The sequence below is a fragment of the Trichoderma virens genome (genome assembly GCF_000170995.1).
Source record: "Trichoderma virens Gv29-8 chromosome Unknown TRIVIscaffold_90, whole genome shotgun sequence".
Lineage (NCBI taxonomy): Eukaryota > Fungi > Ascomycota > Sordariomycetes > Hypocreales > Hypocreaceae > Trichoderma > Trichoderma virens.
In genome coordinates this window covers 926,304-938,709 of record NW_014013659.1, presented here as the reverse complement: position 1 = coordinate 938,709, position 12,406 = coordinate 926,304, and the positions used below count along the sequence as shown (strand labels likewise).

The 12,406-nt window shown below is 50.8% G+C and overlaps 6 protein-coding genes across 6 annotated transcripts; 3 read left to right on the top strand and 3 right to left on the bottom strand.

Moving 5' to 3' along the window:
* Positions 1–825: 825 nt before the first annotated feature.
* TRIVIDRAFT_40872 (uncharacterized protein) lies at positions 826–3,672 on the bottom strand (the record flags this gene model as incomplete). Its single annotated transcript, XM_014095370.1, has 8 exons — positions 826–1,313; positions 1,387–1,601; positions 1,666–1,692; positions 1,775–1,980; positions 2,067–2,262; positions 2,317–2,535; positions 2,596–2,935; positions 3,003–3,672. The coding sequence occupies 8 exons, from the start codon at positions 3,670–3,672 to the stop codon at positions 826–828; spliced, it is 2,361 nt and encodes a 786-aa protein (XP_013950845.1).
* A 699-nt stretch (positions 3,673–4,371) lies between these two features.
* On the top strand, positions 4,372–5,983 carry TRIVIDRAFT_82746 (uncharacterized protein; the record flags this gene model as incomplete). Its single annotated transcript, XM_014095369.1, has 3 exons — positions 4,372–4,866; positions 4,934–5,656; positions 5,742–5,983. 3 exons carry the CDS (start codon positions 4,456–4,458, stop codon positions 5,901–5,903), a joined length of 1,296 nt encoding a protein of 431 aa, XP_013950844.1.
* A 338-nt stretch (positions 5,984–6,321) lies between these two features.
* Positions 6,322–7,223, top strand: TRIVIDRAFT_119348 (uncharacterized protein; the record flags this gene model as incomplete). The annotated part of the gene is made up of 2 exons (XM_014095368.1): positions 6,322–6,691; positions 6,754–7,223. Coding segments are annotated over 2 exons (840 nt in total), but the record flags the coding sequence as incomplete, so codon positions are not given.
* A 416-nt stretch (positions 7,224–7,639) lies between these two features.
* On the bottom strand, positions 7,640–8,399 carry TRIVIDRAFT_65604 (uncharacterized protein; the record flags this gene model as incomplete). Its single annotated transcript, XM_014095367.1, has 2 exons — positions 7,640–8,107; positions 8,253–8,399. 2 exons carry the CDS (start codon positions 8,397–8,399, stop codon positions 7,640–7,642), a joined length of 615 nt encoding a protein of 204 aa, XP_013950842.1.
* A 261-nt stretch (positions 8,400–8,660) lies between these two features.
* On the bottom strand, positions 8,661–9,765 carry TRIVIDRAFT_41538 (uncharacterized protein; the record flags this gene model as incomplete). Its single annotated transcript, XM_014095366.1, has 5 exons — positions 8,661–8,733; positions 8,826–9,306; positions 9,369–9,409; positions 9,504–9,582; positions 9,732–9,765. 5 exons carry the CDS (start codon positions 9,763–9,765, stop codon positions 8,661–8,663), a joined length of 708 nt encoding a protein of 235 aa, XP_013950841.1.
* A 545-nt stretch (positions 9,766–10,310) lies between these two features.
* On the top strand, positions 10,311–11,836 carry TRIVIDRAFT_75241 (uncharacterized protein; the record flags this gene model as incomplete). Its single annotated transcript, XM_014095365.1, has 4 exons — positions 10,311–10,609; positions 10,692–10,882; positions 10,950–11,276; positions 11,349–11,836. The coding sequence occupies 4 exons, from the start codon at positions 10,516–10,518 to the stop codon at positions 11,661–11,663; spliced, it is 927 nt and encodes a 308-aa protein (XP_013950840.1).
* Positions 11,837–12,406: the final 570 nt, after the last annotated feature.

Genomic DNA, 12,406 nt, shown 5'->3' with positions numbered 1-12,406 from the left:
CCAGCCCAACAGTGCCAAGGCGCTCAAATGCCCCTCGCTCGCTATATCGGCGAGCAGACCTCGCGCTCGTAAAGCCAGACCTCGTGGGGGCCGAGCAAGACTTTGAAGAATTTGACCAAATCAGCCCCGCTGATTTCCAGTCGCCCATGGAGGCAGAGGAAAACAAGGTTTACACGCATGACTATAGCTCGACGATGATGCCTCACGGAGATCAATCCGCCTTTCAAGCCCACCACGGCGGCGGCTTCAGGGGGTATCCTGGCCCTGGAGTGTCGTCGAATGGGAGCCTAGAGGCGGAGAGAGCTCACTTTGGTGGACATTATTTATTTGTCGATGAGAAGTGAGAGGTTTTAAAAGGAGCAGCGACAGTAAGTTTGAATCAGGGGATGAGCACGATATTATTTTCGCGGAGGAGGGTGTTGGTCAGAGAAGACAAATGGTTTGAGCCTCTTTATTCTACATTGATATCATCAAGACGGCGAAGGGTTATCCTGCTCGAAGATACATGGAAGACAGTAAGGGGGGGGTTTTTTTTTATTCATCTTTATATTTTTTATATTTTTTTTCTATAACTTCTTTATGTTTTTTTATATGTTTTTTTGTATGTTTTTTTTTTTATTTTTTACCCTGTTACATTCGTTTACTCTTTCATTTGTTCATATCTTTATGACCATATTAAAACAAAAAGAAAAAAAAATCCAATTTATATAGCAGTTTACTCCATGTTTGTCTCTTTCGTTATCAAATAACACTTGTCGTGAACACTGCCGAGATCTATATACTCTATTGTATAACTGCTCTATGTCCTACAACAGCTATCTAAATCTACCATGAGCTTGGGCCAAAATGCTCTCCCGCTGCAACATGCGCCCTCACAGCCGTGCCCTGGAAATCCATCGTCGTGCCGACAACGTTATTCCCCCACCATTTTGGGGGCTCAATCCCATTCATTGTGAAAGCGAAAAAGATGAAGAGCGTGGCCAGCGCTAGACCCAAATCCATGCCGGACGACGTCAAGAAGTTCAAGCGGCTCCACCACCGGAAGTAGTGCCTCTTGATCCAGAACTGGAAGATGAAGCCCACGATGCCCCAGGAGTAGTAGTTGAGAGGTGTGGCGGGTGGGATGGAGCCGGGGCCGCCAAAGAGGAGCGGCGCGATGAGGTATTTCACGGGGGATTTTGGGTATTTCTTGACGGCGAAGTAGATGACTATAGGGGTGATTGCGCCGATGATGAAGAAGATGAAGAGGCCAGAGTAGATTTGGCCTGGGGAGAACATTCGACCTGGGCCAATGAGGCCCCAAATGACAGAAGCTGAAAAACGTTAAGAACAAGAAAAAAAAAATGAACAAGCCATTTTCATGAAGGTGAGGGCAGGTCTACTTACCAGAGTAAAAGACTCTTCCGCCTGGACATGTGAAGTGGTTGGGTTGCTGATCATCGCACACGTCTTCGATGTTGTTGAGTGCCATGTTAAGGACCAAAACCTGGATTACGCACGAGTATGTTGTGGCGACGACTTGGGCCATGAACATGGTCCTGGGCGGGATTTTCATGTAATGACCGAACTTGAGATCTGCTATGAAATTGAGTGATTGGGACCTGGTTTGGGGAGCTGTGAGTAGATTGCATCTATGAAAGGCGCTCTTGTTTGTTTTTCACTTACATAGTGATGTATCCAAACGTTTTGAAGCTAATTATTACATAGTCATGGTTAGCGACGACATAGTTTTACGCATTTGCTAGGGCTGCATAAAACGCGGGATAAAACATACAGCATGAGCGCCAGAGGCCGTCCCGGCTGGATGTAGCCGTATACAAACTCCGTGAGCACATTCAAGCCAATCTGGTTATTTGTGACGGCTTGAATGATACCGATTGGCAAAGAGAAGCCGAACGAAATCATGACGGCCAATAAAAAGGCCCACCAAGTGAGGTTGGTTGGGTACGCAAGCACTGTATAGAAGCCCAATGCCAGCATCTACCTCAAGTACGATGATGTCAGCCGGTGCCGAAGATGATGGTTGCCTGTGCTGGTGGGAATTGGGAAAGGGTGGGAGCACTCACGATGCAGAAGAGAGTGAGGTACCACCACGTCGGTGCCTCTTTGTACTTTTTCATCAGTTTCATATGGATATCCGGCTTTTCCGTGGCGCTGTTCATGTACTGCTTCCAGATGTACTTGCCGTGTTGCAGATACGTATACACAACGAGTGAGGAGATGGCGGCGAATGACATGCCATATGATATGGCGAATGTGGTGCTATTGAATCATGAGCCACGAGATGAGACCACTCTGGAGCAGACTCGGATTTACCTAATGAATAACGGCGAGTAATTTCGGTAGGCCTCCTCATTCAGAGTCATGTCTGGATTCACAACCCGGGTAATGTTGTACGCCGCCCCCGTGTTGTCGTAGATACTGGCGTCGTTCATGGGTAGGAACGGGGCATACCAAGTCCCAGAGTAGTGGAGTAGGATCGACAGACCGGTGTAGAATATGACAACACTGATGGTGGTATTGGCAATCGCGTGCCTAGATTGCTGTTACTATCAAAGAGTGATGCAGCAAGTCTCATGGGCTTGTGTCACTCACCAAGGCGAAACAAGAGGCGATCCGATGTAACCTGACACCTGGCTCCAGTCAAAGGTAATGGGTATGATGGACAAGCCAGTGTTTCCACCAAAGAGCTGATTGATGACTGGGTTTTGCGGTGCCATCCAGGTTGCAAAGGCGAAGACGCTCAGGAACTGGGCAAGGAAGCCCGGAATAAAGTAGTAGACAAAAGATACCGCAGTAACGAGGCTAAACCATGTGTATCTAGTTAAACTGCCGCCGAAGACTGTCGGATCTATGTCATCAGTCGACTCATACATGGCATTCATCATGGCCACGGAGGCTAGATTCGCAGGCCATATCATCGATGCAGGATATACTGCGGGCAGAGTAATAATTAGTTATGATGACGATGAATTTATATCAAGTAAAAATGGGTTTCAAACCTAGATATTTGCGCATAATACCAGCAATGCCGTATCCCAGCGACTGCGTGGAAATCACGAGCAAGATCTGGAAGAGTATTCCAAAATTCTGCTTATAAAAAACCAGCTGTGCCAGGATAATGTCTGTCGAATAGGCAACAGAAAAGGATACAGATGCCATCACTCCGATAATTGCATGCTCCTTCACGTTAAAGGGGCCCGGATTCAGCTGCCACTTGAGTCCAAATATCCTCAACTCTCGTTCGGGAACAAATCTTGCCCACCCATGACCGATGGGCCAAGCAATAATCTGAGCGACAAGGGGCCCGATGGAAATGGTGGGCCGGCGCAGCGAAAAGATGGTGTTCATTGATGCTCCAAGAATAACAAGGGATAGTCCAATTGACCAAGCACGAACCGTATTACATGGCACATCTTCGTCGTAATTGTGGACAGACGCGCGAACTTCCGGATACGGAGAATTCTCTTCCTCCTCCCCCTCATCTTCAGCCCCCTTAGACCCATCATCAGATAGGCCGTCTTCGGGTTGTACATGACGACGAGATTCATGCTCCTCTGGTAGGTTTGGATCCATGAGGAGCTCATACTCGGAGCCCTGATCGTCATCATCGACGTCGTTCCGCGCGCCTGAATCAGGCCATTTGGAGATGGTTTCCCGTAAACCCTCCATGAGTCCGGTAGTTGGACTTGAGAGAGAATGCCGTGGATGAAGCCCAGATTCTGTCTCACGTCCGCTCGTCTCAGCCATGTTGTCCATGATCGCCCCAATCCAAGGCGCCGGTTGAAGTATATACGTCTCTGAGAGCCTCTAACACGGGAGACTATTAGTAGGTTAGGTCAGCTGGTGGAGCAAGCCGGTGATAAAATAAGCTTGTATAGCATAAAGTTATCTCGCTCTATCTTCCCTCTGTGTTCAATTCGGAGCATCCATTTTGGGGGAAGTGGAATGGATATCGTGGTGTTGGTTCTGAGGTTTCACAAGGCTAAGGTCAGCCCAATAGTGGCCACGCGACAAAAGAAACCAGCGCCTGAAACTATGTCCAGCGGGCTTCAGGGATTTCGGCAAGCTCTTTGTTGCTGATATTTGCCGAATATTTTGCACTTGCTATTTCCAGCAGAAGAGCTCTGGATTGAACGAATTGGGATGATTATTTCCTTCTGCTGAGCAGGATGAATCCTGAGATAGAAGAAACAAGTCGAAGCCACCTCTCGACGGTGAGACCTTGCGTACTTGCACAAAGAGGTTTAGTGCGTTTCAGCCAGCACTAGCTGACAATAGGCTGCTAAACCAGGTCGGGTTATTTCCACAAGCATTTACATCTTCCGCGGATAAGTCATCTCAACTCATCTCGAATTTAAGCATTTCTCATCAACATCTAGCAGGACGCCGCCAAAGTAAAACAGCTGCTTGCAACCCCAATTGTGATCCAATCTTGATATGGAATCATAAAAAATGCGGCGAGTTGTCGTGACTGGCCTCGGCGCCATCACGCCGCTCGGGCTCGGCATCCAACGAACTTGGACCCGTCTCATTGCTGGCGAATCCGGCATTGCCAGCGTTGCGGATCGAGAGCCTCGACAGCGATGGAGAGAACTGACGTGTACCGTTGCCGGCGTCGTTCCTCAAGGGCCTGGCGGGAAGGCTGATGGCTTATGGAAGGCTGACGACTGGCTGAGTGCCGCGGAGCAGCGGCGCATGTCGACCTTTACGCAGTATGCGATTGCGGCTAGTGATATGGCTTTGAAGGATGCCGGATGGGAGGCGTCACGGCTTGAGGACCAAGAGGCTACGGGAGTGTGTCTTGGGAGCGGCATTGGCAACCTAGAAGAGATGTATGAAACTAGCCTGTCCCACAGTAATGATGTGAGCACACCCAACTATACCAATGCCTATATGTAGCATCCCGTAACTGACACGACGTCTACGACAGGGATACAAAAAGGTATCGCCACTTTTCGTGCCCAAGCTTCTCATCAACATGGCAGCAGGGCACATCGCCATGAGGCACGGCTTCCAAGGCCCGAACCATGCTGCAACGACGGCCTGCACTACAGGAGCGCACTCTATCGGAGACGCAGCCCGGTTCATCGCGCTCGGAGATGCTGATGTAATGGTTGCCGGCGGAGCAGAGTCCTGCATCCACCCTCTCACTTTTGCTGGCTTTGGCAGGGCTAGATCCCTGGCCACGGCATACAACGATAGACCAGAGGCGGCATGTCGCCCGTTTGATGCCGATCGAAACGGCTTTGTCATTGCCGAGGGAGCAGCAGTGTGCGTGCTTGAGGAGCTCGAGCATGCAAAGGCCAGGGGGGCCAAGATTTATGCCGAGATTAGCGGATACGGATGCAGCGGTGATGCGTACCACATGACGGCGCCGCGAGAAGATGGACATGGAGCATATCTAGCCATGAGAAAGGCCTTGAAGAGCGCGGGCATCAAGCCCTCGCAGGTTGACTATGTGAACGCACATGCTACGAGCACGCAAGTGGGAGACACGGCTGAAGCGGCAGCCATCAAACGGATCATGATGGGCGACGAAGGCGTTTCATCCGAATCCAAAGTCACCGTGAGCAGCACCAAGGGCGCGATAGGACATTTGCTAGGTGCAGCCGGTGCAATTGAGGCCCTCTTTTGCATCCTGGCCATTCATGAGGTGAGTTCTCAACCCCATCTTCCTTCCACTCGTATGAGCCGGTAGCTCTATGGTGCCAGACACTGACAAGAAACAAACTAAAAAGGGAATTGTGCCGGCTACTTTGAATCTGGAGCGGCCGAATGTAGACGTCGACTTCAACTTTGTCCCCTTGGCCTCTCAGCAGAAGGAAGTGAAAGTTGCAATGAGCAATAGCTTTGGGTTTGGGGGAACCAACAGCACGCTTGTGTTTTCCAAGTTTGAGTAAGTAAGCTTGTAAGAATACTTGTACAATATATAAAATCGGCGTAGACAAATGGAATTCTCCAATATTTTTTTTTGGTCATCAATTCTTCAACCATCAAATCTGTATTAAAACACAACTTATATCAAACATTAAGCATACATTGATGCTCAACCCCTCTACTTCACTACAATCTGCCCCTCCATCGACTCATCCAAACCGCCAGCCGAACTTCAGCCGCCGCCAACCATCGGATCGTCTAGCTAATTTCTTCGCACAAGGAAATCCACAGCGTCATGGATAGCTGCCGGGCCATCTTAAGAAAAAAAAATCGAATATAGCTCGCCCGCCTCCATCACTCTCCTCATGGCCATTCGATCCCTCCAGAAGCGCTCACCATAATCCCTAATTTTTGCAATCTTAATATTTCTTTTTCTTCACAATGGCCTGCGAAAGCTGCCGATCCCAGGCCCGGACACTCCTCCGGGTCGCATCCCGCACCTCAGTATCCCGGTCCTCGGCCGCCAGATCGGTTTTTTTGCCGCTGCTCCATGCCAATGCGCCCGTTCGGACGTCGCCGCCAGCCCGGAGTTTCAGCAGCTCCAGCACGAGGAAGATCCTGGGCGGACTTGGGAGCTCGATTGGCGAGTCGTACCGGGTTCTGGGCGCCTCGGAGAGACTGTTCAAGGCATGTGCCAAAGCAGCTGATTATCGCATCACGGAGGAGGAGCGCAAGAATGATTTGGTGGAGAGATTGGACGACGGCGAGGAGATTGGCCGGGCTCTGGAAGATGGGAATATCTGGCATACTGGTATGTCAATCTCGGTCTAAACTCCAGTATCACACTTGCTAACGCTTTGGAAATAACTGCAGCTTTCAAACTGCCGCCCACCTTTAGCACCTGGTCGCATGTCACCATGCTTCACCTCTATCTCATCAACGCCCGCATACGATGCCTCGAGCGAGACGAATACCGCAACTGGCAGCAGCAGCTCATCGACCACTTCTTCTTCGAGTGCGAGAAGAAGATGCACATTGACCACAACATCACATCCAGCGCCCTCCGACAGCGCTACCTCAAGGATATATTTGTCCAGTGGCGAGGTCTCCTGCTGGCGTACGACGAAGGTCTCATCAAGGGTGACGCCGTGTTGGCCAGCGCCGTATGGAGGAATCTGTTCAAGGGCGATCCCGAAGTCGACCCCCGAGCGCTGGTGGCTATTGTTGGATGGATGAGATCCGGCCTTGCATCGCTGGAGAGCGCCTCAGACATGGCCATGACCAACAGGGCGCTGGAGGTTCTTTCCAGGCCAGTGGATGTGTTCTGGACGAGGCTGGAGGAGCCGTTCAAGAAGGAGGATGCCAAGAATGCTCTTCCAGAGGACCAGGAAACAAACTCTACTCCCGAGGTGGCCAAGGCTGCTTGAATCAAGATGGAGGAGGGAAATCGGAATGACGACGACGATGATGACCAAAAGAAAAGAAGAAAAAATGGCGACTATGGGACCTGTAAAATATTTGTAAAATGCCAAGGGTGAATATGGGGGTATGGGCAAGAAAAATTGAGGAAAAGAGGGAGACTCGAGGCGATGAGTCTGTCTTCTTTGATGGTGCGTATAATAATGCAGCTGTACGAGTGTGTGGCGGACTTGATTGCTGTTGGCATAAAGCGGAGGCTCGACATGCCGCCTCCTGATGTATAGAACTTGTCGATGTATAGATGAAAAAAACAATCTCATGCTCATGCTCATGCTCACGCTCATTCACTCCTCTCCCACATCTGAAACTCATACTTGATGCCCGCCTCCTCCTGTCCTCCCTCATCAACCTCTTCACCCGTCCACTCCTGCAACTCCTCTCTCGACCTCTTCTTCCACCCATCAACCTCGTCCCCCGTCAACATCAGCGGGAAAACCGTATCGCACTCAAACTCCGCGTCGATACTCGTCAGCAGCACGCGCTTCGCAGCCGGATGCCTCAGCGCCGCCTCGTAGATCTGCGCGCCGCCCATGACGAAGACGCGCCCGCCGCTCGAATTTGCCTCTTGCGCGTACCGCAGCGCCGCTTCCACGGACGGCACCCGGATCTCGGAGCCAGAGGGGGGAGAGGGCGGGTTGGCGGGCGCTGAGCGGGTGATGACGATGTTGAGGCGGTTCTTGAGAGGCCGGAATTTGGGGGGGATGGAGTCCCAGGTTTTGCGGCCCATGATGACTGCGTTTTGGGGAGTCTAGCGCTCAATTAGTGGTTTGTTCATATTTACAAGGCAATTTTTGTTTTTGAAACTAATTATTGGGTTTGAATTTCCCTCAATGTGACGTTGTTTTTTACGGAGTTGAGGCCGATATGAGATGGAGCAAGTTTTTTCTTCTTACCTGTGATGAAGAAGCTGGAACTCGAGTCGTCACACGCGCAAAATACTGCATTTCTCTTTTGAGGCCTTTCCAGGGCATGGTGCCCTGGAAGCCTATGCCCATGCTACGGGTCGCAGCCACGATAAGGGTGAGTTCAGGGGAGGCCATCGCGGATATGCTTTATGTTGATATGAGGGTGAGTAAGTGAGTGGTAAAAAAATGGTGTAAGTGGTTTAGTTGCCGCTTTAGCGCAGCAGAGGTTTGGCTGCGTGCTTGGGTTGCGACCAACGGTGGATATGGCAGAGACAAATCAACGGCTGGCTAATGGGGTTTGAAATCTCAAAAATAAATCTCAGATTATACATAAAACATCTAGTTGATCATCTAATGTAATTATTACAATTCCGATCTCTCATTACCGGCCCCTCGCTACAACTTTGACGGCGTCAACACGGCAATATCCTGAAAGGGAATGCCCAAAAACTTGTAAATATGGTGGAACCTAAATCCAGTCAGCGAAATGAACTCCCTCTTTTTTTATATGCAACTCATCTCTTCTTAAACAACTGGGGTCGGGATTTTTGATAAACTCACCGGTCGCTACCGAAAAACGGCTCTTGCTCGCCCTTTGCATTCGTCACCCAAATCCAAGGCGCGCCAAAGGCCCCCTGATCAACAGCCCTCTGGGTAGTGGCCATGAGAACATCCTTCATGCTACCACGGGCCTTGATAATCTTCTCCACTTCGTCCGCGGTGAAGAGCTTCTTGCTGCCGCTGTCGCCGGGCTTCTCTGTCGCCCCCAGCAGCACGGCGCGCAGGTTCTCCTCCGGGATGAGGTTGACGTTGGGAGGCGTCCAGAAGGCCTTGAAGCAGGCCTCAAAGGCGGCGAGGAAGGTGGCTTTTGGGTAGTTGGCCTTGATGTAGTGCAGAGCACGCAGCGGTGAGATGGTGTGGGAAACAGCCATCAGATCAGGGGGGCTCTCGATGTCGACAAGGCCGACGCGCTCTGCGGCACGACGAGAGTCGTACCTTAGATACTTGGCCTTGGCCTCGTTTGTCCATGGAGGGCGGTTCCCTAAGCGGCCAGTCAGCACCATGGCGTGATGAATGTTGAAGGATATCCAAGTCAAGAAATACCTGAGAGGTGGTTGATGCCGCCCAGCAGCACGGGCTGAATCCTGGCGAGCAAAACGTCAATATGTAATCTGATATGACGGATTCTTGTGCGTGACAATGCGCCGTGTCTATGATGGGAGCATATGGATGACATACTCTATTTCCACTCCATTGGCCGCCAGCTTATCTCGATTCTGCGCCAAGTCTACGAACGCGACGTAGCTAAAATAGGATGCTAAGTGTGGGAACGCGTTGGTCAGTCACATCCATACAATATTAGATCAAAGACCCAATATTCTTAAAACAAAAAGAACAGGGGAAAAAGGCACAGCATCGCCCCAGCCGGGCCACACCGAGCCCCAAATCCCCGAAGCAGAAACTCACCGAGATCCAAGAAGCACTCAATCTTGCCTCCCATGGTTTTGCGCTGTGTCCCCTTGTCTGGCTCTAAACAAAAGACGTGAGCACCAACGTTTGTTCCCCAGATTTCCCACGTCTCCAAGATCAGGACTAAGGAGAATTTGATTCCTGCAGCTAGGTGCAGATGGCGTGATTGCAGGTGATGACAAAATCAGAATTCGACAAGAGGCATGAGAGAGGAGAGCGAGACGCACATGTAAGACCACCCGGTACTTGTAGTATCAAGCACCGTCAGCTGGTAAGGCTTCAGGCGTGTCCTTCCCCCCCAGTTGCCTCTTACCCCGGCTTTCCGTAAACTGCAAATCCACCGCATCTTACCGTAATGCCGCTGTCGTTTGCGGGGCTGCAGCGCTATGTCGACGCTATAAGTTCGCGGAGCCGAGGCATCAGGACCCCTAAGCCATAGCGGCGGGTGTTCAGTAATCAGCAGTGAGCTCCACCACGGGCGTAGATGCGGGCTCCACATCTCGGCTGCTTCGCCCCAGCTATTTTGCGATTCACAGTTCGGATGGATGACATATGCTTCAAAGCTATACTGGAGGCCATCAGCCTTATAAGCTCCGGCTTGGAAGCTTCTCACGCTCTACCTCTCCACTTGTTGAAGTGAAAGAAGAAGAAGAAGACGAAGAGGCAATTGAGCATATATATCACGCTTGAATCATCCTCACATCTCCCTTATCGTAGCCTCAACATACCTCTCTCTCCCCCTTCAATTCTTACCACACGTAAAACAATCCAAAACACCAAAATGGTCAGCTCAAAGCCCGTAGCCCTCGTCGTGGGAGCTTCCCGCGGAATCGGCCGCCAAGTCGCCGTCGACCTGGCTGCCAACGGCTACGCAAGTGAGTTTTCTCTCATACATGAGTTCAAGAGTTCCCAATGCTTCATCTCCCATCATAGCTAACGACATATACTTGAATCCAGTCGTCGTGGCCGCAAAGTCCATCACAGACCCTTCCAAGCTCACCGACAAGGCGCCCAATCCAAAGTCCAACGACTCAACCATCACCACCGTCGCCCGCGAAATCACCTCTGCTGGCGGCGATGCCACGCCTATCCAGGTCGATGTGCGATCCGAGGAGAGCGTCAACGCCCTCATCGCAAAGACCATTGCTGTAAGTGAAATATCCTCTTATCTTCACCATCACCACGTGCTCATGCTTACGCTTCTCCCTCGTTTAGAAATACGGCCGCCTCGACGTCCTCGTCTACAACTCGGGCGCCATCTGGTGGGCATCCGTCGCAAACACGCCCCTCAAGCGCTTCCAGCTCATGCAGCGGGTCAACCCCGAAGGTCTATACGCCGTCATCCAGGCCGCTCTGCCGCATCTCCGCCCTCACGGCCGCATCGTCGTCGTCAGCCCGCCCATCTACAGCCGCTTCTTCCGCGGCAAGACCGCTTATGCCATGGGCAAGATCGGCATGAGCGTCCTAACCAAGGGCCTAGCCATGGATTTCAAGCGCGAGGGGCTCAACGACATGGCCATTACGAGCATCTGGCCCGCCGTGGTAAGTACATATATACACACATATATATACTATAAACAAAGCTAGCTTTCTAACTAAAAGGAAAAAACACAGGCAATCGAATCCGCCGCCACCGAGCAATTCACCAAGAAGAACCCCGACGAGGAAAAGGACCTCCGCAAGCCCACCATCTTCTCCGACGCCATCCTCGGCATCCTGCGCTCCCCCGCCGCAAAGGTCAACGGCGAGCTGGTCCTCGACGAGGACTTCCTCCGCGACCACATGGGCGTCACCGACTTCTCAAAGTACAACGTCATCCCCGGCGCCAGCCCGCGCCGAATCATGCCCGCCCGCTTGCCCGACCTGACCGTCGCCGAGCAGGACGATGAGGGCCAGAGGGTTGATAGCGCTACTAAATCGAAATTGTAAATCGCATTTTCTCTCTTTTCTTAGGAGGAAGATGGGCTGTATGTAGAGTATGTGTTGAATAGCAAGTGTCGGTTAGTCGGGCAGCGGAGCCATGGGAAATTGGTTCTTAGCTAGGGCAAGTAATGCCATTCAGCCATTTGTAGGATATCTATACAAACATGTCAATGAGAGAGATATACAAAGCACCTACCTATATGGCCCATGTACCAACATGCGTACCACGACTTGACGTCTGTAGTACTGGCACAGCGCATCATGCCCTCTCAGCCTTCAAAGAACCGCTCACATGTATCATGATATCACAGCTCAGACTCGTTTGTTCATAGAATATGTAGTATCCATAAGCGTATACATCTAATTGCTCAAGGTATCTCCTCTTACTTATCTCAAAATGAAAAAAAGAAAAGGAAAACGGATATACGAAGCACGGGTTCCTTCAAACTCCAAAGCTTTAGGCACACACGGGGCCACTCCTTTTTTTCGGCGCCACCCTCCTCAACCAATAGTCCCTTGACATCCTCAGAATCTGTCTGCTTTTTCTTCTTACACAAAAAAGGAAGCTAAAGTAGGAAAAAAAAAAGGAAAAAAAATAGACAGAGGGGAAAGAAGAAAAAAGCGCTGTGCCAACCCAAAACCAATATCCATAATCAATCTTACAAGAAACAATTCTGCATCATGTCTCTCACTTTTTTTGGTCGCTCCAATGTTCTAGCGCGGATGTCAAAAGAACAAAACAAACTAGT